Source organism: Acipenser ruthenus, chromosome 20, assembly GCF_902713425.1.
Source record: "Acipenser ruthenus chromosome 20, fAciRut3.2 maternal haplotype, whole genome shotgun sequence".
Taxonomy (NCBI): Eukaryota; Metazoa; Chordata; class Actinopteri; order Acipenseriformes; family Acipenseridae; genus Acipenser; species Acipenser ruthenus.
In genome coordinates, this window is record NC_081208.1 from 5073523 (window position 1) to 5099898 (window position 26376).

Here is a 26376-nt window from a genome sequence, read left to right on the forward strand (position 1 = left end):
AGTATGTGCTTATAGGGAAATAAATACAATCCCTTTCCACAGCAGTTTGATCCACATATTAAAACCTGGAGTGGGTGAAACTGCTGTGCAATAGGAGTCTTATTTCAATCCTATAGGAATGCATATTTCATAAATGGTCCGCATGGAGTACAGTCCATTTAAAAAGTAAAGGTAACATTAGAGTGATCAAGCTAACCACATGTCTGTGAATCAAGTTATGACATTAGAAATATATATATATTTTAATTAGAAAGGCTCTATTACTTAAATGCACTGTTTTCAGAACGCATGTTGCGATATTGATATTGGATAAATGGTTTAAAGTCATATAGAGGAGGCTGTGTGGTCCAGTGATCAAAGAAAAGGGCTTGTAACCAGGAGGTCCCCGGTTCACATCCCACCTCAACCACTGACTCATTGTGTGACTCTGAGCAAATCACTTAACTGCCTTGTGCTCCGTCTTTCGGGTGAGACGTAATTGTAAGTGACTCTGCAGCTGATGCATAGTTCACACACCCTAATCTCCTGGAAGTTGCCTTGGATAAAGGCGTCTGCTAAATAAACTAATAATAATAATAATATAGAAGCAGAAAAGTTTTCAGAAAACTGAAATGAGCTGATTTAGCTTTCATCTAAACTTAGACAAACTGAATGTAACACATGTGCATTTGACTTGTTGTTTTACTAAGTGCTTCAGCTCCCTAGATCGTGATTGATTTAAGGGTGGTATTTCATTAGGTATATTATTACAGGTAAATGATGTGTTAGTGGTCTGAAAAATACAAGGTTGATCTCTAGCAACCTGACTCAGCCCTCATCACAGCTCCTTGTTCATCACACTTACTCAGAAGTTTAAGCCTTATATTTGATTTGAGCACTGCAAGATAAAAAAAAATAACGAATTAACTGAAAAAAGTTGTGAAAAAAAGTTACTGAAAGTGACCCCAAATCTTTCACACACAATACACTGGTACAACGGTTTTTTGTAAATGAAGATGTTGCACGTGTCTCTCTTATAGTAAACTTGCTATTTACTGTTATTGCTGTGTGTACTCCCCCGCTGTTGTTAGAAATGAAAAGCATGTTTGGTCAATGTTTACATCTTGTGGCTCGATAGCAATCACCAGCCAGGATTTCTTGTGGCTGTTCAGCTTTTCTAGGTAATCTCAGTGAAACGCTCACATTTCTGTAGGCTGCTCATATGCCTGTATGTAATAAGGAACCTGCAGATGACTTGACATTGATTATAAGGTGTACAAATGTAGTGGTAACACGTTATATTAAGGTGCTGCATAGGTGCTTAATAACTATGTTATAGGGTGTTGATAAAGCATCATAGATGGTTTGTAACCATGCAAAAGCCATAGACAGAATTACATTTTTATGAAGGGGACAGTTTTTATCTACCTATTGTACTTTGGGGTGTTTAAACGTAGTGCTGGTATTAACTCAGTACCGCTATGCACAAGTGTTTTCATTCCTAAAAGCTGTGGGGAAACTTGAGCTGTGACCAGACCAACTTGTTTCATTTCAACTAACTTAGTTTCATTTTAATTTATGTCAAGCCCTAAATCAGATTTTTTAAAATGTTTTCACTGCTACTATATTTGGGGCTTCAGCACTTTACAGGGGGCCCCTATTGATCGATGTACAAACTGATGGGTAGGCCACGCATGAAAGAAGGGGTTTTAGTTCTGTGTAGATGTCCCCGTCCACCCTATTTTAAATTCAGGTGTTCTTTTTTGTGTCGGTTTATTTCTGATGTACGTGGAAATATATCACTCTCGGAAAGATAAACCAGGCTGCAGTGTTTCAAACATGCAACATGTAAGACAATGAAAAGGTACAACGCTGTATATCTTTATTTGCAAATTTACAAATGCAACATTTTCCACCTTTTTAAAAGGTCACAGTTTAAGAATTGCAAGTGCCATTCAATAGTTCTGTTGTGAAACGCCCCCCAAAAAATGTACGCACTATTCATCAAAGATTTGTATTTATTTATTTATTTATTTATTTATTTATTTATTTATTTACATTGTTATAGCGCCTTTAGCCAACACAGATGCATATAAAGCTTGTATATACAAGTATTTGTTTTAATGCACTGTAGTTCAACCTTATTATAAACACATTAGTTGCATACCCACCTATTATATACGGTAGATTCTATAAAAAAACACAGTGTCACTTTATGGCACTATTCTAAGTCCTGCATTCCCTTAAAGAATAAAGTGAAATACAATTGAGACACCATTTTAATACTGAATTAGTTTCACAGAACCCTAGACCATAACCAGCTCACAGCAATGTCAACACTATGGGTAAAGAAAGCAAATATTGCACAGTTGTCCTGATTTATTATCACACTGGTACAATGGTACTAAATATAGCATATTGTAAAGAGGGCTTTGTGATACAAGCTATATTTTGTATAATACTTTGTTAAATAAGAATAATTAAGTCAGCTGATTCAAACTGTGATACAAAGAACGGTCTGATCACCCTGCTCAGAATAGATATGCCCTGTACTGAAGACGCATTCTGGTATTTCCAAGACTGTCACAGTTGTGGCAAATTTCAACTGCTTTCATTATGTCTCAGAGATAATTAATGACTGCCTGTATACTTTCACCAAGTCTAGAGAGTGCTCTGCATCTAGTTCTTTGCTAAATATTTTTTAAACTTTAAGTTTTCTTTAGACTGAGTTGACATTGATAAGGAGATGTAAAAGTGTCTACTCACAGTGGAATTCACTTTAAGTCTCTTTTTTTGTTTGCTTAACTGACTGTGAAAACTACGAGGCCAGAATGGTTTGACTTCTTTGCAAACTCTTTAGTTGATGCTGCCATATAGTGAGAGCCCAGGGAAATGCATTCAACACGTTGTGTGTGCAAGGTCAGGCTCTTTGATTGTTTAATCTATAAGCACTAGAGAGCTAAAAAAAAGGGAAGAAAGTGTAGCTTCAAGTTTTGTGGACAGGACTGGGTTTCCTGGTGAAGTTTCATCTTATCCGAGTGGAAACACGTTTCCTTTAAGATAACAGCAATGCTCAGCAGGTCATAGCTTACTAACACTGATTATCGTTCTAGGTATTCCTCTGCTATTTATTTTATTTGAATGACTCTTCATGTGGAAAATTAACTATAAGGTTTATTCCCATTGGGTTCACATTCTATAACTATTTATAGCATGTTATTATTATTAACAATCCCCTTGTTAATAATATTCATTATTTATAATCCATAAACTAAAGGTTTAAACATACGACTTAAAAGTGGTTAGCCTTCAAAAATTTATTAAATTAGGACTTTGGTAAAGTTGTTCGTCCAACCAGAGATTTTGTTCTTACAAATTGTTTTAAGAGCCAATTGGAATTCATTTTCCTTTGATCATACCATACCGAGGCTGCTGAGTGCCGAACCGAGGCCGTAAACTAACAATAAAAATATTATTTCGCTTCTGTTCGGCTTTTAAAACACTCAATGCAGAAGTGAATTCTCAGTTGTAAAAGTGAGGGAAGGACAGCTTTCTTGTTTTGAAATCAACACATTAATGAGTGGATGTATTTATTACTTGCCAATAAATACTTCTCAAAGGCAATTAGGAGTATGTGTAAGAGTAGCAGCACACCCCTAGTAAATACATTTTACCCCTGTTAAACCTAGTTAGCTATGGCATCTCAAGTGACTTCCACTTCCTAACAAGATCAAAGCAGGTTGTAGGTTACACATGGTCAGTGTGGCACATTACGAGAGACAGGAAAAGGACAAGACCTCCCATCAAAAGTATCAGAGGTTTCTAAAGACCCATCAAACTTCCAGTCCTTGTCTGAGGTATACTTTTTCCACTGGCTGCTCTTCTAACTTGGATCCTATGCACCGATAATGCAGCTTTTTATGCTGTTGTCCTCTACTGGCTTGTCTCCACTTTCCTCTTTTGATATCTGACAGCTACAGGTATCTTCTAGTTGGCATCTTTCTTTCAACAGGGGATCGGGACCTGCTTCTGAAAGATTAAAGTCATAAAACATTACCTTTGGACACTTAGATCAGCGTTGTGTGATGCACTGCGGTTACAGATTCTGTCGGTGAGATGAGATGATTCTTGAGATAAAACCAAGAATACAGAGGAGCCCGGCTCTTTTGCACTGTGGTTGAGACACTCGCTTGTGATGTACGGGGTCGCCGGATTGTACCCAGACTCCACCCTGTTACACACCCACCTTATACATAAGAGAACATTAAACTCTCCAGCACATCATAGAAATAAGTGTATTGAAGTAATAAACAAAACAAAACAACAAAGAAGCAGGCCATTCATTTAGAGCTGGTTTAAAAGGCAGTCTTAATTTCAAGTTAATTAGCTACCAGGATTAAGAGGTGTTAACAGAGTGTCAGTCATAAAGTTACTAAATGCTGCCTTGGCAAAAGATAAAAAAGGAGCTTGTTATGTGGAAGGCTTAAACAAGAAGAATCATCACAGTGTGTTTTCTGTTTCCTCTCATGATGTGCTGTTGAGTTTCAGTAAGAGTTTCACATGACTACATCACTATTGTTATGTTGAATGTACTATTTCTGGTAGGAGAAATCATGTTCAAGTTCACAGACACACATCACCACTAGCAGGTAATTAATGGAAGGTGTGAGTAATGAAAACACAGAGGTAATTCCAGAGCAATTAAACCAGATATAGAGAAGTGCCCATCTACCAGGTTGCTTTGGAATGCTTGGAAACTTGGCCCAGACCTGAGGTCAATTACAGTTATTGAACTGCAATGGATCCTGTATATGGTTCAACTAGAATTGCAATTACATACATTGTATTTGCAATTAATTGCAAATGATCCAATTCTAATAGTATAACCCCAGGCTGGTCCATGGTGCAAGTTTGGTATTATTGTAGGTACATAATTAGTAAGTGAAAACTTACCTGCAATAATTGTCATTTTCCTATTCTTATATTTAGCTTTCCATATCAAGAGACTCACAGAAAGAAGTATCAAGGACAAAATAAATAAAATCAATGCAGCCACCACAGCAATGGTTTGGTATCTGGTATCTTCAGGAATAAAACAAAGAAAGAAATAGACATTACTCAGTGGCATTTGTCAGCGTTGTACACTTTTCTTTCAGAATACACCTGTATTACAATGGAAAATCACAACTTGGCTACTAAATATCTTAATGGACTCTTCATCTAATTTAAAGACCACTATCACTTTTAAAAGAGGAACCACATAAAATGTTATCCTTACCATTCTCACATCCACACTTTGCATTGTGGGTATGGTTACCAGGGGTGACTGTAATCAGACCCAAAGCCTGACAACTGACAGACAGGAAAACATAAATATTTAGAGAACACATTTAAATCACTGAAAATAGAACTCCCTACTGCAGTTTCAAAACGGATATACCTAAGAATGGCATATGCTTCCACAGCCCACCACTAATCAAGCAGAAAGGCAGTCCACATTAACATACAGGTGAGATATTTTGATTACATGTACAATAAGTGTCAGTATGTTATGCATTCATGTGAAGTAAACATACATTCAGGATACACGCAGTGCATCCTCATATTGGGGTATGTATTTACTTAGTAAATACACGTGTACTTACACATAATTACAATGTTATTATGCATAGTTACAGTGTGCTTAATGTGTAAATGTTTTTGCACAATATAACCCTAACCTTAACTCGAAGCCTAAACCTAACCCTTTTCTGATACAATTGTGTACTTACATATGTCATGCAAAAAGATGTATACATTAGTAATAACTATGCATAATAACTGTGTAATGATGTGTAAGTACACATGAGTTATGCAAAATTGTCATTGCAAGTCAGTTATCCAGCAGGTAATACATAACCTTGTTAAGGCTTATATAATATGCATGTTCATATGTACACCTGAATTAAAGACACATTATAAATTGTTACCAAATCTATGAAATGACAAGCAGGTGAGTTAGTTTTTACCTATGTGACGCCACTGTAAGAAAGACACTGACACTGAGCTACAGAAAACAGATATGCTTGGACTCAGTTCTCACGTTTCTAAGACTCTGTGGTTTTGTATTAAATGCTCACATGCACATTTTGCAGAACTAAGCAATATAGAGGGGGAAGACGTTTGTCATTTGTAATTCTGCAATCCTGTTTTATGCCGCAGGACAAGTCCCTGTATTAAAGTCATGATTAAGATATTATTCAGCAAGTCAATTAAATTAGTACTCATCTTTGAAGAACCTGCATATTCTAAATATAAGTAAAAAACAGAGAGCAAAGAACCTTATCTCATAGAAGAAAATAGATAACAGCGATAGTATTGCTTTGAGAAAATGGATTTTACAACTTCACTTAACACGTTTGCAACTTTTATAAAGGTTCGGAGGCCAATTCAAATTGAACATGTAGTACTTACTCAGTCCATGGCTTGCAGGTGCCTCCTACTGTGTCCGAAAAGGTATTGTTCATACACTGTTCACATGTATATATATAGCTGATAGTGCCTGAAAATACAAAAGACTGCTTAACATTGATTGCACCAAATGCCTATGTGCTGATATTGAGAATAAAGTACGGCAGAAGAATCTCAATGTGGTACCGGCTGATATATTTCATGGTACGTGTCTTGTAACAATTGTAAGTCGCCCTGGATAAGGGCGTCTGCTAAGAAATAAATAATAAATAATAATAATAATAATAACAACCTTTAAAAAAATAACCACACTATATCTGCCAGTTTTCCAATAACTATGGTACAATAGGAGATGGGCTTTGAGCAATCCTCTCACTTCTATGGAGTGTTTACAGATCTGCTTTGCTTTCGGATAAGGTTTTGAGTTCTTACCTGATCTTTTAAGTTCAGTGCCTCTCTTGCAATTCTCCATTGGTATACAGCGACTATGTTCAGGATTCTTGTAGATATAACCAGTTTTACACTGACATTCCTTGCTGGTAGTATTGCACTGCAGATAATTATCTAACAAAAAAAAGAGTATTGTATCTTTATAAAAACATGATCTTTAAGTCCATTATATGCAACTATACTGAGAAAGGAATGACGGCATACAGGTGTAGACAGAAGAGTCTGGCTTTTCAGCAACAGGCCAGCTGAGAGAATTTGAATACTGAGTTTAAGATTTCAGCTTAACCCTAACCCTTACACTAATCAAAAGAATGTGGTAGAGGTTTACGTTGGCCCATCTTTCTGCACCAGGTAAAGGGCGTGGCCAGTCTTTCTGCACCTATGCCGATATGGCACTCTCTTTGTACCAGTGTAGTGTATGGACTTACCTTCGTTGCACTGGCAAGGCTTACACTTGTCAGCATTCCACTCTGAAGACAATGTGCCCAGTGGACAAGGCGTGCACGGATTGCTGGTGTCACTCTTGTAAGTTCCTGAAAAGAAGACAAGTTAACCGTGTGGCAATTCTGGCATTTAGAGATTCAAATGTTTTGGCAGGGCACCTTCTCGAAACTCTTTTCAAATGTCTAAACATGAAATGAAAAAATCAGGATCAATGAGGATATACAAAGTTTAAAAAAGGAAATGCGCAAAAATGCCTCTTTTCTACAGCACCTTACTCTTATTTTACATATCTTGCATTGTATATGGTTATATTTCAGATTCCAGCGCAATGCACCAGGAACAACATCCCTAGTTAATGACTGCCAGTTATGTCAGTCACAAAAGCTTCTTACCAGGGGAGCACCTGTTACAGCACTGCTCTGGTGTGCTCTTGATAGCAGCACTGTTTGAAAAGCCCTCTCCAAAGATACACATCCCAAACAGGTGAAGCACACACACTGTGGATTGTAGTTGCTGAGCTATCCGCATGGTTACTGTTCTGTCGGTCACTAGCATTGTGTGACTTGCTCTGTGGTATTCGGGGCTTTATAGCTTCCCCTGTGACGTCTGCAACTGTGCTGTAGCTTGTGTGAGTTTCTCATAAACTTTGCTAGCAGGAATTTCTGTGGGCTGTACACACAAAACTAAGAGCACTATTGACAAAGCATTAACTCACTAGTTTCTGTATGTAATACTTGGGGAAAGGTGGAGAAACAGTTCACTTTTGCTGTGAATTCCAACAAGTGACCTGCTGTATTAAAACTATTGTAAACTGTGTAAGAAATGCAATAGTAATGCATTAGTATCTCTCTCTATTTCTCTCTCTTTCTCTCTCTCTCTCTCTATATATATATATAAATATATATATACAAAATGTCTCGTTTTCAATCAGCCACAGTACAGAAATGTTCATTAGTGATCAACAAGATGAGAACACGTTAAAAAAAAAAAAGATGTAAAGCTGGTATATTCGTATCTCAGAGAAACTGGGGAGGAACAGGAAATTAAAACAAGGTAAAGGCAATCATCCAAATAAAGCTGAAGCACTAACGGATAACGACATAAATGACAAACGACGTCTGTACAGCACTGAAACACTACAGTTAAAAAAACCAAACCGTACTGCTGAACCTCGTCTTCTTTAATATTAGCATCACAAGGGTATCCTAAAAAAGAGAAACCCTAGATGGAATTATTTTCCTATCACTTACTGAAGCCCATCTATTATTATTATTATTATTATTATTATTATTATTATTATTATTATTATTATTATTATTATTATTATTATTATTATTATTATTATTATTATTATTATTATTATTATTATTATAAGCAGCAGTGTGGAGTAGTGGTTAGGGCTCTGGACTCTTGACCGGAGGGTTGTGGGTTCAGTTCCCAGTGGGGGACACTGCTGTTGTACCCTTGAGCAAGGTACTTTACCTAGATTGCTCCAATAAAAACCCAACTGTATAAATGGGTAATTGTATGTAAAAATAATGTGATATATGTATAATGTGATGTCTTCTAACAACTGTAAGTCGCCCTGGATAAGGGCGTCTGCTAAGAAATAAATAATAATAATAATATGTGTGTATGTACTTCTATGTAATATTTTTACATTTGTTATCTCAAAGCCCCAGCATCCATCGTGTTCAATTTTACACTGAAACGCAATTTCCTGAGGTATGTTTAATACATGCAGCAGTAAACGATATGCATAGCTTTTTAAAGCTCTGCTACAGCTACAGAATATCAAAGGTACTGAGTGTATCTGCCAGCAAGAAGTGCAAAAGTAATTTGTCTGTTGTTCCCATTAGCGATTTCCTCCTACTGGTTTGTGTGGGCGGGGAAAATGTCATTCCAACAGGGCAGGTTATGCATGGTGTCTGTGTTCGAGGATCCCTGGAATGACTCCAATACCAAAGGCATATCAGTCAGGTGCAATACCTGCTGTGTATCCCATCATCAGAAAAGGAATTGCCTAGAGATATCAGCCTTACAGTACGCATGATTTTTTGTATTTTGTATTTTTTTATTCCTTTTGATCGTAGCAATGTATGCACTTTCAGTCACATAAACCTGATTCAGTAACATTTTACATTGTGTCTCTAATTACAGTGTATTTTCATAGTAGTTACTTAGTGAATACATGTGTACTTACACATAATTACAATGTTATTATGCATAGTTACAATGTTCTTAATGTGTCATTTTTTATATAACCCTAACCCTTTTCTGATGTAAGTGTTCTTACATATATCGTGCAAAAAGATGTACACATTAAGTACATTGGAACTATGCATAATAACATTGTAATTATATGTAAGTACACATGTATTCACTAACTAACTACTATGTAAATACACTGTAATTAGAGACACTTAATGTAAAATGTTACCTCTGATTCAACCTTGCAGCATTTGCCCTCACCAGAATTTGGTTCTGATTTACTGTTCTGAAAGTTCACTGCTGGCACTGGCTTTGTTCCAGGGGGTGAGGGGGTGTGTAACTGTAAGATTGCAAAATCAACTTCAAATCATTAACTGATTTTGTCTCACTACAAGTTCCCAACATTTTAACCCAAAATGTTGAGAATTTGACGTAGAACATAAAGCGTTATCATATCGTGTTTTGTATTGCTTCAAATGGTGTCTGTTGGAGCTTTGCAGTGTCTGGGGACAGAAAGGCACAGCAAACCATGAAGACGTCAGCGATAACATTAAAGATAACATTACTGTCACAGCAAGCCACTAGCTCAGAGGTCATTGTGTACTTACTCTACCTCCTTACTATAACTGTTTATTGTCATTAAATGAAAACATTATTTTCATACTAAAATATGTAATAAGCACAATGCACAGTATTGTATGTTCATAAGTCTCTGTCCAGCAACATTGTAGTAAGCCTGTGTGTCCAGCAAACCTGTGTGTTCAATTTGACAACCATCTTGTAGGTTTGTCTTGTACCGGTGTAAACGAATATTTGTTCCCTCAAATATTTGTTCCCCAGGAAAAAAATTTCGTTGAATATTTGTTCAGAAAGGTGATATCCACCAATGATTTGAATTGACAATTCTTTATTGCATTCGACTGAGCCATGCCCATGAAGGAACGTAATAAACATTTTGGCCCATGGCCTTGTCCATTGGAGATCTATAGCCACCCCATTAGCTGGCTGAACTGTGATGCAATGACCATTGATTGGTGACAGTTATAGCCAGTGGGCTGGACAAGTGGAGGCTGTGGAGGATGAGGACCGAACAATGCGACGACAAGGAGGCATAGGCAAAAAGCTATTTATAGGAACAGTCTGATTATGTATGATTAGAGGGAGGATCCTCCTTTCAGAAACACAACATAGTTTCCAGTACCCCCAGGGGAACAAATTGCTGTTCTTACCAGGGAACATTTGTTTGTTATGTATCCTATCTATGTAAATTATGAGAGACTGGACCTGTCAGAGAGGACTGGATGGCGCAGGTTTAGGTTTAGGAAAAGTGGTTTTAAAATTAAGGGTTTGGTTGAAAATACATGGATATCAACTTATATGCAAAGAAAGATGACCGTGTTACAAAATAATAAGGGGGTACAAATATTCCCAAATACCGGTTTCTAGTGGGAGCGAATTTTCGTTCATATATTCTCTAACACTGGCAATATCTCCGAAAAAGCTGGGAGAGTTGAAAGGTCACATTGTCACATGATTTTAATGGAAGGAGGAAGTCTGTTCAATGCCCTGGAAGTTAGGATTCTTAAAGCATGGTAAAGACAGATAGAGAGAGAGAGAGACCAGCAAGAGAGAGAGACCATAAAGGGGAGTGTAAAAAACAAAAAACAAAACACACACACATACAGTACTGTGCAAAAGTTTTAGGCAGGTGTGAAAAAATGCTGTAAAGTAAGAATGCTTTCAAAAATAGACATGTTAATAGTTTATATTTATCAATTAACAAAATGCAAAGTGAGTGAACAGAAGAAAAATCTACATCAAATCCATATCTGGTGTGACCACCCTTTGCCTTCAAAACAGCATCAATTCTTCTAGGTACACTTGCACACAGTTTTTGAAGGAACTCAGCAGGTAGGTTGGCCCAAACATCTTGGAGAACTAACCACAGTTCTTCTGTAGATTTAGGCAGCTTCAGTTGCTTCTCTCTCTTCATGTAATCCCAGACAGACTCGATGATGTTGAGATCAGGGTTCTGTGGGGGCCATACCATCACTTCCAGGACTCCTTGTTCTTCTTTACGCTGAAGATAGTTCTTAATGACTTTCGCTGTATGTTTGGGGTCGTTGTCATGCTGCAGAATAAATTTGGGACCAATCAGATGCCTCCTAATGTTTCTTTGTGCTTCTTCAAAAGAGCTTGAACAGTACATCTGGAAACCCCTGTCTGCCTTGAAATTTCTGCCTGGGAGAGACCTTGTTGATGCAGTATAACTACCTTGTGTCTTGTTGCTATATCTCGTTACACGTCCCCAGGTGTTGCTACAGCTGTTTAAATAGCGTACCTGTAAGTTTTCTTTTCATTGTTAACATTCTGACAACTTTTTACACTTATAATTTTGAAATTTGTTTAAAGCTCTTTTCAAAAGATCTGCCCTAGTGCACTGGGATTTGAAATCTGTTACAAAAAACAAAACAAAACAAAAAATAAACATAACAACAAGTGCTCTTTTCTGTTTCATACCGCATCATGGATTGTTATTGCTGTGTTGCCTGTTTGACAATGCGGTTAATAATCCTATCAGTGCACTAGAGCAGACAAAAGAAAAATGACAGGTATATTATATAAACAGTTGTAGCAACACGTGGGGACGTGTATCGTTCCACTGCTATTACACTTTAAACTGCTTTTAAATGTGCTGTAACTCAGCTGTTAATATTGAAATGATTACAGCTGGATGACAGGAAGAGGCTAAATATAGGTGAGTTTCTTCTAAGTGTGGTGGAGTTCCCCGACACTGGTTTAACGGCTGACAGGAAGGGAGAGTTTTCAGGTGACACAAGCTATGTTTCCATCAACAAGACGAACACAATTCTAGTGAACTTGCAAAACAGATTTCAATCAAACTGGATTCTAACGAACAAACAACTGTACGTAATTGCGTCACGAGTTTAAACAAATAGTGGGTAAAAGCCAGACCAAGACAACACTGCCCAGACGAGGCGAAGGCGTCTAGTCTGGGATTAGTTCTTCCGCTTAGCCCACATGTGAAAAAAATATCATTATAGCAGTTTTCCAATTAAAAAAAAAACTTTAATTGTTACAGACCAAAACAATGCTAATTATTACTTTCCCAAACTCCGTTTCTTGGTGCTGAAAGAACAGCGCTGCATATCAAGAAAATCTAAAACAGGCCGAGCAGATACGAAATATCTGTGAAATTATTTGAGTAGAATTATATCATATGTCTGTTCACTCGCATAAATGCCTGTTTCCATCACAACTGTCCTGCTTTTTTCTCATAAGAATGAGCGCATAAAAAAAGTTTGATAGAAACCGAGCTCCAGTCCCATTGACGGTTTCTCTTCAACACTACGATATATTGTAAATATTGTACAAGGTAATGGAAAGCATGTTACAAGAATTACATTTCTTTCTTGTTTGATATTCAAATGCAGAGCAGGATTGTATATACCGGTACAGAGGAGAGGAGACACTATGAAAATTCAAAGCACCCAACTGTAGTTATTCCACAAATAGGGATTGCGGAATAACTTTCATTAATAATAATAATAATAATAATAATAATAATAATAATAATAATAATAATAATAATAATAATAATAATAATAATAATAAACACTCTGCAGCATTTAACATGAACAAGTTATTCCTGGCTAAATCTCTCAACATTTGTTGTGTAAACAAAGATGACAATGATGACAACAATGATGTTTCCAGCTATCCTGGGTTAGTCATTGTCTGCTTTGCTTGGTAATTTGCATGAGAAGGTGGGGAGAATAACGGTACTGCCCTCCCTCTGTGTACTGGAAAGCTTGTTCAATTACACCCACGTCACAGAGCAGCCCTTCAGACAGCCAGGGAATGCATTGTTGGTTGCTCTGTTTGGTCTTGGTTGCACTGTGGTTTTCACTTATTGGAACTTGGCTACACTTGTTATTTCTACAGTAACTATTAACCTTTCAATTATTAACCTTTTTTTTCTTCTCTTAACTATTTAATATGTTTGCAATAGTAGTGCCATATTGCTTGATGTTGAGTTTTATGCATTCGTTATCAAAGTTCCATGGCTCCCTTGAATTCCACAGTGATGTCTCTAAGAATCCAAAGCAATCACATTCTGATCTAACGAGGGTAACACAGACTGGGCAGTCAATTAGATTGTGTGATTCGTCTTCTGATGGGCGGGCATGAAAAACAGACCGTATTCACAACCAAGACCACAGCCTGGACCCTTAAAAACGTTGTTTCATACTGAACTTCATAGTTTCCCCCCTGTCCTTTTCTCTAAACTCAAGGGCAGTAACATGTAAGAAGAAGATCCTGTTCTACAAACTGCTCTTAATGCGCATGCTCGTTTCGACTTATGCCATTTACGCAACAGATTCGGGTAAAAGAGATAGAAATCTCGAACTCTTGAAGGCATCAGTCTTTAAGCACTTACTGAATTTGTGCAAGCTGCAAAGAGGAATGGCACAGTGCCATGAACTCTGCTTATTGGCTGTTCTGTTGCATTGTTTATCTGTGAATTAGTTTTACAATAAATATATTAACACTCTTCCCACGACAAACACCGAGATTCTCATTCTTACATCTGCTTTTCAGAAACAGGAGAGAAATTACAAAAGTGGAAATTGAAAAAAAAATAAAAAATCCAATAGTATCTTTATGCATGCTCTATGTAATGTCGCCGCCTTCTGGTTTCATACTGCATTGCATTATTTTGAATTTTAAAATTTTACGTATTTTACTATGTATGATGGATAATTTCTACCTACATCCTGGATACCCTGGCTCTTCTGTTTTGGGAAGGAGGAAACTATTCCAGATACTTAGATAGGTAAATAGATAGCTAGGTAGCTAGATGGTTAAAAAAAAAACATTTTTAATCATGTTATAGCAGTTGTATGTGTGAATACAGCCACAAATACATAATTATATATTTAGTTATTTTAAATTAGGAGCCATATGTTTACTTAATGTTGTTTCTATCGAGGATTTGGCTGTTTGAAGCATACTAGGTTGAAACAGTCCATTCCCTTTGTTTTGTCGCCATCTTGTGTTTATACACAGCATTGCATGTCTTCCTGTAACGGGTGTATAGCAGCTAAGAAAAAGTACCAGGTCCACCACAAGCCAATATGACATCAAGTACTAATCCAGAGCTAAAAACAATAACACAGAAAACGTTGAAACTTAACCTTTTGAGTGAAAAAAAAAACCTAGTTAAAATGTAGTCAGTTATTACTCAAACGTGACTCCAGGTCATGCTTCCTCCTGCACAATGCTGGTGATCTGAATCAAATTGTCTTTCTCTTCGTGGCATTCTTAAGCTTTGTTAATTTAACAGCTGTTTGGTGTTTAGACACCACAGAACCTGCTGCAGAAGAGGCTGAAGAGAAAACGACTTATGGGAACTGCATTTTTGTATTGATACTGCCAGGCTGAAATTCTTATTCTTCATTATTTTGAATAGTAATGAATAGGTGTGGCCCTGGATCTTATCAGATGAGCCCCAGATTAACCCAGGCTGCTCCACTGAACCCCTGAAGTGGAGCTGCTGAGGAGACAACAGGGTGGAGGAGGAGACAGAACTTCAACATATTCTGTTAACGACTTGTATTGAAGCAGTTTGCTTGGGCAGTTCAGGTTTTTACATTCTTAAGAGTCATCTTCCCTGTCACACTTCCTTTAAAGTGTTGATATCTAAATAATGACACACTGTGCATTTTCCATGACATGCACTATATAGCTAGCAAATGTGTCACTTTATGACACCACTTTATAGAAACATCTGTTCGCACTTTCATGGTCATTTTTACCTGGAGAGTGAAATTGTCGCCACCCCTTATTAACCGTCATTAACCAACCAGCTGCTTCCCCTAATGACTGACAATCTTTGCAGCCAGTAAGATGCTTGACCCTGCCGAGTGAAATGAGCTAGGAAGTGTAACAGATTTCCAGGAAGGCAAGGCAAACAAACAGAGAACTTTCTTCAACTTATTTTAGAACCAGGTGTCACGTTTTAAAATGAAAATACACATTTGAAACATCAAGTCTTCATTTGAAAATACTACATCTAAGACCTATACAGACAATGGATGTGCAAGGCAAGTAAGATTTATGAAATTATTTTATTACACCCACTTAAACTGAAATAATAAACTATCACAGCGAGCCTGGAATTCACAGTTGAAAAAAATGAGTCACACGTTATCCGCCCAGCAGATCTTTAAAGGGAATGGAGGGTTGTGTGTGAAGGTGGGGAAAGAGAGAGCGGAAATCACAATTCATTAATATTGACACACTTTCTAATGTGTATACTGCTATTTAAATACAAGTGAGAAAGTGAATGACCTGTTAACTGGAAACGCCTGATTGCACAAAAACCAAAACCATGTATGCGTCTGTCAACACTGAGAACAGAACTAGGGATTTCATCTCATTTATCATAATATTCCTAACAGCACAGTGCAGTGCACGTGAATCACCAACTGGAAATGAAATGTCTGATCTGTTTATTTCAGTTTTAGTAACTTTACTGGTTGCGTGTTTCCCAAAATGCAATTTGTCAAACACATTTTTTTTTTAAGTTTACAAAATTAGTTGGCTAACAATAGCAACCATTGTTTGTTATTAGTTTTATATGATTAACAGCTTTATTTTACATTGCATTTTGTACTTAATGGCTTTGCAATTTTGTAAAGACTTTCTTTCCCTTATAAAAGTTTACTAGTAAAAGCCTATCAAAGAGCAATAAAGCATGATGGAAGCATGGAAACGAATAGGTAAGCATTGTAAATTACACAGAGGTATGGTGAAGCAATAAAAAACAAAAGCATGGCAAAATACGGTAAGTGCATAATAAACCATGGCAAAAGCAACAGTAAACTTTATAAGGGTTCTTTCAGAAAACAGGGTAAAAAGCATTGATATTTTAAAGCAAAACTTTGTAAATCAAGCTCGAAATATGTAATAAATTCTCAGCCTTTATAGTTCTTCTCACCTAAATGAACTCGATTTAAAAACATGTTTTCAAACCATCAGTTATAATTAGAAAAAAATTGGTTGGTACTGTGTTGGTTGACAATGATATCAATCAATACCAGTTATTAAAATATGTACCAAAACAACATTGGTGCGTTCATTTCCATAGCAGTTATATTTCAACCAAAACATAAAAATGGAATTTCCATCATTTCCATTCATGCTAATTAGCAAATACTGTAGCTGGGGGATAAAAGGTTAAAACCACACCGAATCAGACTTGGTTTGTATGGGTTCCACTTTTAAAACAAAAAGTCTATTTTTTCTAAGTCAATACATTGTGAGTTGGGTAATTGTAAAAAGTGATGTCATCTTGTGTAGTTTGGGCGCAAGAACAGTAAAGTCATATTTCTTATACTAAAGCTTTTTGGAAAGATCTCTGCTCAGACCCCAATTCTCCCCTGGTGTGCCATGCAGTGGGCTGAAACCTAGTATCCTGAAACCAAGCTCCAAGCCACAAAGTGGCTTTATGTCCCCTCAACTTATTAGAAATCATGAAAACGTCTTCACTTTTAAATGCGTTCTATACACATCTGAATAGAGGATAAGATGCAACCGAGTTAGCAAATCTGTAAATGTACAGTGAATCATTTTTATCTATCTTTTTGACTGCTAATGATAGAAGAACTAAACACAATATGATCTGACATTTTGTAATGGATGAACAATGAGTGGTTGAAGCACCAGTGGAAAGTTTATGGAACTAAGCTATGACTCATAAATGTCAATATATGCATGAAGAGCCCAAGGGGAACTTAACTTACTGCTAACAGAACTATGTAAAACAAGGGAAACAGGTCTGAATCAAATGAATGAGTCAGTACTGTAGGCAACACTGTAGACTGTGAGAGAGGTCCAATGCAACTGGAAGTGTTTGCAACAATGTAAAATCAATGTACTGTACAGTATCCACGATTATCACAGCAAGTAGAGGTTTTAATAATCTTATAATACTGCAGGGGTGCCATCAACATACTATTATATACATACAAAGTTATTGTAAATACAATAATTAAGATTGAATTGCTGATAATGTTTTTTTTTTTTTTTTCCAAATTGTGCTGTAGCTTTCCGTGAATCTTATCTCTAAACCAAAAGCTTTTGTGTAGTTTGAATAAACAGCTTCCTGGAAAACATCATGTAAAAAAAAAAAAACTAAGCTATGAAAATGTACTTTTAGTTTTTTTTTTTTTTTTTTTTTTTTTAAAGTTTGATATTTATTATAGTGTTCTAGACTTTTGCAGGATTCCTTTAAAACAGTCAATCAGAAATCAAACGTTTCAATTTGTGAGGAAGCAGGTAAAACTACCTTAATGGGAAGCAATTTAAAGACATTTTAAAACACTCAGTGCAAATGTGTTAACATTTTCTATATAATATATGTAAGCAATAAGACCCTTCAGGGTGGGCAGTATTGCCCTTATAGCGCCTGGAAGGTCCGGTATTTCCCCATACCACCCACCCTGGAGGGACTTTTTGCGCTTAGAAAATGGGCAACTATTACAAAAAAAAAAGACAGAAACAAGTTTTTTGGTTTAAAACAAGAACATTAGGTGGCTCGAGGATATCTGTCCAGGTGAAAAGGCACTTATGCCGGTACTTTTTATTTTCTGGTCATCTATTGAAAGTCAACGTACCGCCCTGCCAAGGGTATTAGCCAGTGAAATGCCAGGAAATAAAAAGCCAATTTTCAAAACACAATTATTTCCCTAACCTCCTGGTAGTTCTAAATAGTTCATAAACAGTTTACAGAAGCTTGACATAAATTATGTTGTATATATTTATTTATTTGATGAGTGATTTATAAATACTCAAAAGGTAATATGTAAAGATTACATTACTGTTGGGTTCAACATTTTAGAGTGAGGAGTATGGAAGTCAAAACCCCATGCTAAAAACACCCCAACTGAAAGCATTCTAACACGTGCTGTAGATGCATCAGAAAAAAGATTGTAATATAGAACATTACACTGCGAAAAGTGCTCCACAAATGTGAGCAATACAACTTTAGAAATAAGTCATAAGTAATATGATTTTAGCAATACTAGTAAATACTAACACATTTATTTTTAAAACCTGATTGAAAAACAAAATCCTCACTTTTTTTTTTTTTTTTACAAAATGTCTTTACTTTAAGTAATATTAGTTTCTTTAAGAGCTGGAACTACACAGTAATTATACTTTAATAACAGTAATTACACATAGGGCTGCATAGTTACAAAGTAGCAGCATCTGTAATTACACATAGGGCTGCATAATTACAAAGCAACAGCATCTGTAATTACACATAGGGCTGCATAGTTACAAAGCAACAGCATCTGTAATTACACATAGGGCTGCATAGTTACAAAGCATCTGTAATTACTCAATATAAAATGTTGTCAGTGGCTTTTATAATTACACTATATTTACAATGGGATTAGAGTGTAGTTAGAGACACTAAATTAAAGTGTTATCGGTGCTTGAAGTTACGCATTGCTGGCTAATGATACGAATGCATGTATTTCGTGTCTTTTTACAGTGAAAACTGAACTACACTTTCACCATAGGGCTGTGTGGTTGCTTATTCAAGGTGAGCCTCATTCACATTGTTGGGTTCCCTTGCTGGAAAGAACAAGGCTGCAAATACAGGGCTTTGAGGTAAAAGTATGAGAAACTAAGTCAAGTCTACAAAAGTTTTGGCTAGCGCCTTCTTCAGTGTACCCATCTAGAAATGATTGTGTGGTTCAGGGGTTTGTATGCTTGACTTCGTTTCTTACAGTTTTACTTTAGAAATCTGTACCTGTTTCTGTGCTATGCGATTAGTTATGCCAGCTTTCCCTTAGCATTAATCAGAAACGCTGATAGTACATAAATGTGCTCTATATCGTTGTGGCAATGTGCCCCGTCCCTGTGTGCATTTGTGTGTTGCGTGCGTGTGTAAATGTTGGTGTATAGATTGGTACACGGGATATAAACGGGTCTGTGTTTCACGTGTATTTAAAAGTGTAGATTTGTATTTAGGCACGAGGAGAGCACAAATCACTTCACGTGCTGGTTAAATGTAATATGTGAGCACGGGGTTGCACAGAATTAATTCACGTGCTGGGATTCAATTACTAATTATTCACTTGCCACAATCGTACATAACATAAATGGCCTTGAACAGTAAACATATTGCACACTATTCACAGAACAGAATCTCACCAAAGACATTTTCTTGCTTGATTTAAATCATTTGCTCGTTAGGTTTGTTTTAGACTTCAGGATAGACTTCTCCTGTACATCGCTGTAGATAAACAAATCCACTTCACAGTATTAATCAGAAAATGTAATCCCAGGAGACCTACACAAAGTCCACAAATGTCCTTCAATGCCTTTAAAACAAGGAATATAGGTCATAAAGCAAGAGGAAGAGTCTTGCTCAAAGTTGAGTGTGCAGCCATTATATATACTGTTTTATAGGGTCTACTTAAGGAGTTTCATATGAGCAAACTCATATATTGTTTTCAAGTTGTATCTATCGCAAATTTGGCAAGATACAATCATTTAATATTTGTATTACAAATGTTAAGTTTTTTTTTTGTTTGTTTGTTTTTTGCAATAGCAAAATGCACATGTTAAAGTTTGACCGCAAGCCTGAGGTTAAACATTTGGTATCAAAAGAAAAGCAAAAACAAACAAAAAAAAAAGACATCTTATTTTTCCGAGGATTAGTTTTTAACTATTGTAGAATTGCTTTTCTCATCTTCCTCCTGAATTGGGATCCGGCAGCTGTTGTCTGTAACAAATACGAAAACAGTGTTGTAGAATTAAGAGCAGAGCTTATTTTTTGTATTTTGTATTTTGTCTCCTTTTTTAATAACCCCCTCCACCCCCCCAGATTGTTAATTGAGAAAGGGCAATGGTTAATAATCGACAGACTTTGAGCTAATCGGAGCTTGTCTGGGACTGAACAGCCTTCCTCATCCCATTCAAATATTTTGACAAGTTGACCTTGCAACTCAGCCAGCCCCTCCTACTCCTCCTTTCAATATCTATGTAGAGCAGATTACCAGAGTTGAAAAGCCCTGGCAAGCTCAAAGCAAGTTCAAAGGCAGATTTATAGATGATTTATCAGTGTTCAATGCTAGTTGCGTAATCTTAACGCATGTTCTTAGGTTTTCAAAGGAAATGAGTAATTTACTGTTTAGAGAAAAGGGTTTTGAAAGTCAGCCCTGATAACTCAGTATTGCAGAACCACATGCACATACTAAGCATAGCAACATCATTAGTAAACCATCGTTGATGTGTTAAACAGCATTGCAAATAACAGCTAAGATTCACTCACCTCGTGCCGTCTTTTCCATAGGTTTATTCCTATTGATAATGAAAGGCCTGACCAGTCTGGAAAATGCAACAACTGGGGCAAACACCAGAAACATGCCGACTATAAATAAACCAACTGTGGAGAAAAAGGACAGTATAAACACAAATACCAACAGCTGTATTAAACAACAGCAAAATCGAAACACAAGTCACCAAAAACCAAACTGGAATTACAGCCTTTTTATGTACAGCTGGGTGGACACGGTTCTTTATATTAACTATGCGATTAGCAGTTATAAATTATAATTATTTATAATAACACTGAATGGCTCGACACGTTTTAAATATTTTTTTGCCTGTAATAAGTTGTAAGAATGTTATAATATATAACCACTTATTCCCTAAAGTATTTTATTTCTATATACCCAAACATTGCCCCCTAACATAAATGTAAATTATACAGTTTATTATCATTTTTATAATATTTTGACAGAAAATGTAAACCACACTCCCCAACAAAACTTTCAATTGAGCTTCAAACGGAATATCAAAAACAGAACACTCACCAAACAGAACATTTGAGTCATCTGCAGGCATATGTATGGTGGTTCCTCTGGTAACAACAGTATGAATGGAGAATTGTGCTGGTTTAGTCACTGCTGGGGTTGAAGCCCTGGTTGTTGAGGTAGTTCTCGCTGGTATAATAGTACGAGAAGCCTCATGGCAGACCACATCACTAGTTTTCGACCCATTTGTTTTCACCCCAAGTTCTGAACAGCTGCATTGAGAAACAGGTCATCAAATGAAGCTGCCAATATGTTTCAGCTAATGGCTTTAATCGGGGTAATCCTAGACCTTGAGACAAAGGGACGCCTCACCATGGCCAAACCCAGCTACACTCCAGACCCTCCCCCACTACACACACACACACACACACACACACACACACGCACGCACACACACACGCACACACGCACACACACACGCCTGCACGCACGCACACACACTATTGCTTCATTGATAGTGATTTTCTTATTGCTAGGCTAAATATCTTTACAATCAAGGAAAATCAAGTTAATGATACTTCAATCAACATGCAAAGCTACTTTCAAGGAATCGTTACACCTTACGTACTTGGTCCATTTTTTACATTTCATGTTCAGGTTGTTTGTATAATATCCATCTGGACAGGGCTGGCATGCTGTTCATTCAAAAAAGAAAAAATACATTATTAAATGGTATGCATGGCACTGCAGAAAGAGCTCAGTGAGTCCATTTATAGTGTAGAATGCTTGAAATTACAGGTACTTCCTGGACACTGTCAACAGCCCTCCTCTGACTGTCAGTGATTGGTCGACAGCTGAAAAAGACGCTTTGCCTTTGGCTTTGACACTTGCCAGTTTAAAAGATTTACACAGACAATCACTGGGCATTTTGGGTCTCATTTTGGGACTGTTTTTTAGTTGAAATCAAACTTCAATGAATGAATCAAAAATGGGCTTTAAAAACATCCCTTAACCAAACAGTTCCTTTTTATCTTTAGGTAACTAATGAGAAATGGCCTGCCTCCTGTTTAATAGCAGCCATGAAAACAATGGACACTGATATTTCACCTACCATTATTCTCCTGGCCACTGCCCATGTCACAGTAGCATTCCTCACACTCTGGCCCTGAACATTGAAACCCTTCAGTGCATTTACACTGTGTATTAGAAACCGATGTACATGCCTTAATTTGAATACTCCATTCTAATTAAAAAGGAAAGAAAAAAATAAGGTTAAAATATGTAACAAAAATGGTCTGTACTGCTTATGCCATTGTCTTATGATCAAGAAGAGATAACATAAAAACATTAACCTTTACAAAGGTTGTAACTATATGATGTCATCACAATATATATATATATATATATATATATATATATATATATATATATATATATATATATATATATATATATACTACACCAACACTCTCTTCTAGTGTTCTAGTCCCCACCCACATGACTAATCTGAATATTGTCTCAAACTCAATCTAGTTTTCTGTTGTCGAGATTTGTTCACTTGCTTTCCCTTATAAATGTTTCCTACAGTAAAAGCATAGCAAAGTGTACTAAAGCATAGTGAAAGCATGATAAAGCTTAGGTAAGCATTGTAAAGAATAGCGAGCTGTGGTAAAGCATATTAATAAACATGGCAAATCAGGGTAAACTATTGTAAATGCAGACTATAACCATGGGAAAAGCATGGTAGAACTGCGAAAATACAGTGGTAAACGTTTATAAAGACCAACCCACCCTACATTGTATATTTATAGGTCATTCCCCCAGAGCTGTCATAATAACAAAGTACAGCATGTTAGAATCTGAAATATTGCAAATCAGCATTTGCTTTATGTTTCTTTGCAATGCATTTAGTGCGTTAACCACTTTCATTTTGTTTCTTACTTTGCACTTCACATTCTAAACAGGATTGACAGACATCCACATCAGCGTTCTTTTCCTGGAACCTCCCTTCAGGACAGCGCTCACAGTGCCCCGAGCCACGTATACTTTTCTGTCCTGGAAAACGTGGAAAGAAAGACTGCATTAAAAATAACATACTTGACCCAGCAAAACCAACCTGCTGCTCTGACCAGTAAAATGCCTGGGATTTCTAACAGGGATCGCACATGCAATCTGCTCTTCATAAGCAATTGCATTTGCAAATACAGACAATTATTGTAAACCTGGGTGACACTTTACATTAAGTGTCTCTAATTACTGTGTATTTACATAGTAGTTACTTAGTAAATACATGTGTACTTATACACAACGTTATTATGCATAGTTACAATGTTTTGAATGTGTGAATCTTTTTGCACGACATATATAAACACACAATTGTATCAGAAAAGGGTTAGGGTGGTTAGAGTTATATGAAAAAGATTTACACATTAAGTACATTGTAACTATGCATAATAACATGGTAATTATATGTAAGCACACATGTATTTACTAAGTAACTACTATGTTAATACAGAGTAATAAGAGACACGTTATGTAGTGTTACCGAAAGTTGCATTAAGGCAGCATAGCGACTACTACAAAATAACCAAACATGTCTACTGATGTTATTGATGCACAGTACTGTATGTCAGTAATCAATCAATATATCAATAAGCAGGACTGGTATTGCAGTTGTGGAATCACAGGATCCTTTTTTTCTTTTTTAATCATTACCAAACTAATCGGAAGCAGCTTTTGTTTGTCACATTTTGTAACTTGTTTAGATAATCAGATTATTTCTGTAAAATTAAGAAAACACCAGAAATAACAAGGGAGTGTTCGGATAACAGGGGAAAACTGATCACCTGTCAGTAGAGGGCAGTATTTGCTTGTTATTTTTTGATAATTACGGTACATAATTATACTCAATGGAAGTCTGCTTATAGAAAAATATGTTTAAAATGATCAAATTGATGTATTTCAAGTGATAAAACATATATTGATATATGTTAAATGTATTTAAAAATGTATATGTTATCCATATTTATAGCCCATACTTAAAATGTATACCCCATGCACTCAGGAATATATATATATATATATATATATATATATATATATATATATATATATATATATATATATATATAATTCTCTCCTTCAATTATTGGTGGTTGCTGTTGGATTTCCTTCAGGCAGTTCAAACTCTATGTTTCCTGTTGCACAAGTTGTTTACAATTGACATGGATGTGGTTGTGCTTCAAAGTTGGAAACAATGTAACATTCAGAAGGCTACAAAGCACAGCAGAACGACTGCAGCGTTCGTTATACAGTGTTAGTGAGTCTCTATGAAGCTGTTAACAATGCTATGCCTACATCTGGTTTTCCACATGCTTATATTATGTTGTTTCACTGTAACCACACATATAATCAAGTATTTTACAATCTACAGTAGAAGGCTTTCATATTCTAGAGCATTTGAAAGGCGTGGAAGCTATCGGTCGTTTGTGACATTGAATTTTAGCAACGTTATAATGTGCACTTCTTACAACTGAATAAATAGACTCCTGTATGAAACATGTGCAGTATGTGCCTCATGTATGAGAGAGTATGACAGATACATTAAACAACTGAAGTTATGAAGATTATTTACTATGATATTTTTACCCTGAATAAACTGGAAATTTTACAAAATGTTAAATGAAGAAAACAGACTTACCTGGGCCACACAAAGCTGCAATTCCATGAAAAAGTATGCAGCACAGTGCTGTTGAGAAATAAAGTGTTGGGCCATGCAGAGCCACCATGGTGTGCTGAGTGAAGTCACAGGCACAGTGGCATAGACCTCCCTGTCACAGTGTCTTACGTGGTGGGAGCAGCCCCATGACATCACTGCTGAGCTAGTTCCATTACATAGAGTGGCTTAAATGTAACACATTTCATAAGTACTGTACCAAGCCAAACCAAAATACCATTTAAATACTATTTTTATATCTAACAGTGAGGTAACACAGTTTAATGAAGAATACATTTCGCATATATACATTTGATTTAATTCACAAATAAATTCAGTTATTATTTGTGCATGTATGTATGTATATATATTTTTTTCCAGGCAGTAATTAAAAAAGGCACCTCTTAAGTTATTGATTGACAAACTGAGTAAGGTTTGGTATCAATCTTTTTCAGCTGTTTCTAAAGAAGGGTTCATTGATTTAAGATGGGAGTTCTTTGTAGTTTCCAGTGTTCCTAATAAACTGTCCACACCCTGTAATATAGCCCTTGCAAGCATGGATCAAATTACAGTTGATGGGGGCGTAATGCTTAGCAGCAATATTTTCCACCAATCAGAAGTAAACAAATAAACAGTCAATGCCCTGACTAACAAGCTAGCACATTTTATATTGAAAATATGAACCTGGATACCTAGTAGGAAAATCTTATTGAAGTATGACATCATACAACAGTGTGGGTACTATTGTAGGCAGTTAATATATTCTTAAGAGCAATGAATTAAAGGACCTCCAAAATAGAGCTGTGGGTACTATTATAATGTACAAATCCGTTTTTAATATCACTCTCTGAAAACGATGGCGGATTTACACAGTACAACAAGCCAAAAATAGACCACATTCCAGACTGTTCAAAGTTCATAAATCGTGTTTGTTCAACATGAGCGAATGACTCAATACTGGGAATCTCTTCTTAGAAAGATGGTATTTATTAACCATGCAACAATATAAGTTTGAAAATCACACAAAACAGTTACACAATTAATGTCACATTAAAAGCATTACAATGAGAACTAAGGTTTAAAACAACAATTTACCAAAGAAATATTAGTACATATTGACACAACAAGAAGGGATCGCACAATACCTGAATAGATATTTTAGTATTGTATTGTTACCTAGCCTGGCAAGCATTCACTTTCAGCTTTCTGTTACCTTGTGTTTCTCCGAGTGTCAGGGCCCCCAACCTTGATGGATAAATACTGAGAGCT

General features: G+C 36.3%; 2 protein-coding genes across 3 annotated transcripts; both read right to left on the bottom strand.

Annotated features, from left to right (window-relative positions):
• Window positions 1-1935: 1935 nt before the first annotated feature.
• Window positions 1936-7961, bottom strand: LOC117424997 (tumor necrosis factor receptor superfamily member 9-like). Its single transcript, XM_034041596.3, has 7 exons — window positions 7716-7961; window positions 7308-7412; window positions 6862-6993; window positions 6433-6520; window positions 5258-5331; window positions 4933-5061; window positions 1936-4008 (listed from the first exon to the last, which is right to left on the bottom strand). The coding sequence occupies exons 1-7, from the start codon at window positions 7876-7878 to the stop codon at window positions 3875-3877; spliced, it is 825 nt and encodes a 274-aa protein (XP_033897487.3). The 5' UTR covers window positions 7879-7961; the 3' UTR covers window positions 1936-3874.
• Window positions 7962-17575: 9614 nt separating this feature from the next.
• On the bottom strand, window positions 17576-25219 carry LOC117425934 (tumor necrosis factor receptor superfamily member 9-like). Of its 2 annotated transcripts, XM_034043255.3 has the most exons (7): window positions 25093-25219; window positions 23334-23447; window positions 22504-22635; window positions 22021-22087; window positions 21453-21664; window positions 20909-21022; window positions 17578-20359 (listed from the first exon to the last, which is right to left on the bottom strand). In XM_034043255.3, exons 1-7 carry the CDS (start codon window positions 25178-25180, stop codon window positions 20292-20294), a joined length of 795 nt encoding a protein of 264 aa, XP_033899146.1. In that variant the 5' UTR covers window positions 25181-25219; the 3' UTR covers window positions 17578-20291. The 2 variants fall into 2 exon arrangements, with proteins under 2 accessions (XP_058849233.1, XP_033899146.1); XM_058993250.1 differs by lacking the exon at window positions 22504-22635 and having other exon boundaries at window positions 17576-20359.
• Between the last annotated feature and the right edge of the window lie 1157 nt (window positions 25220-26376).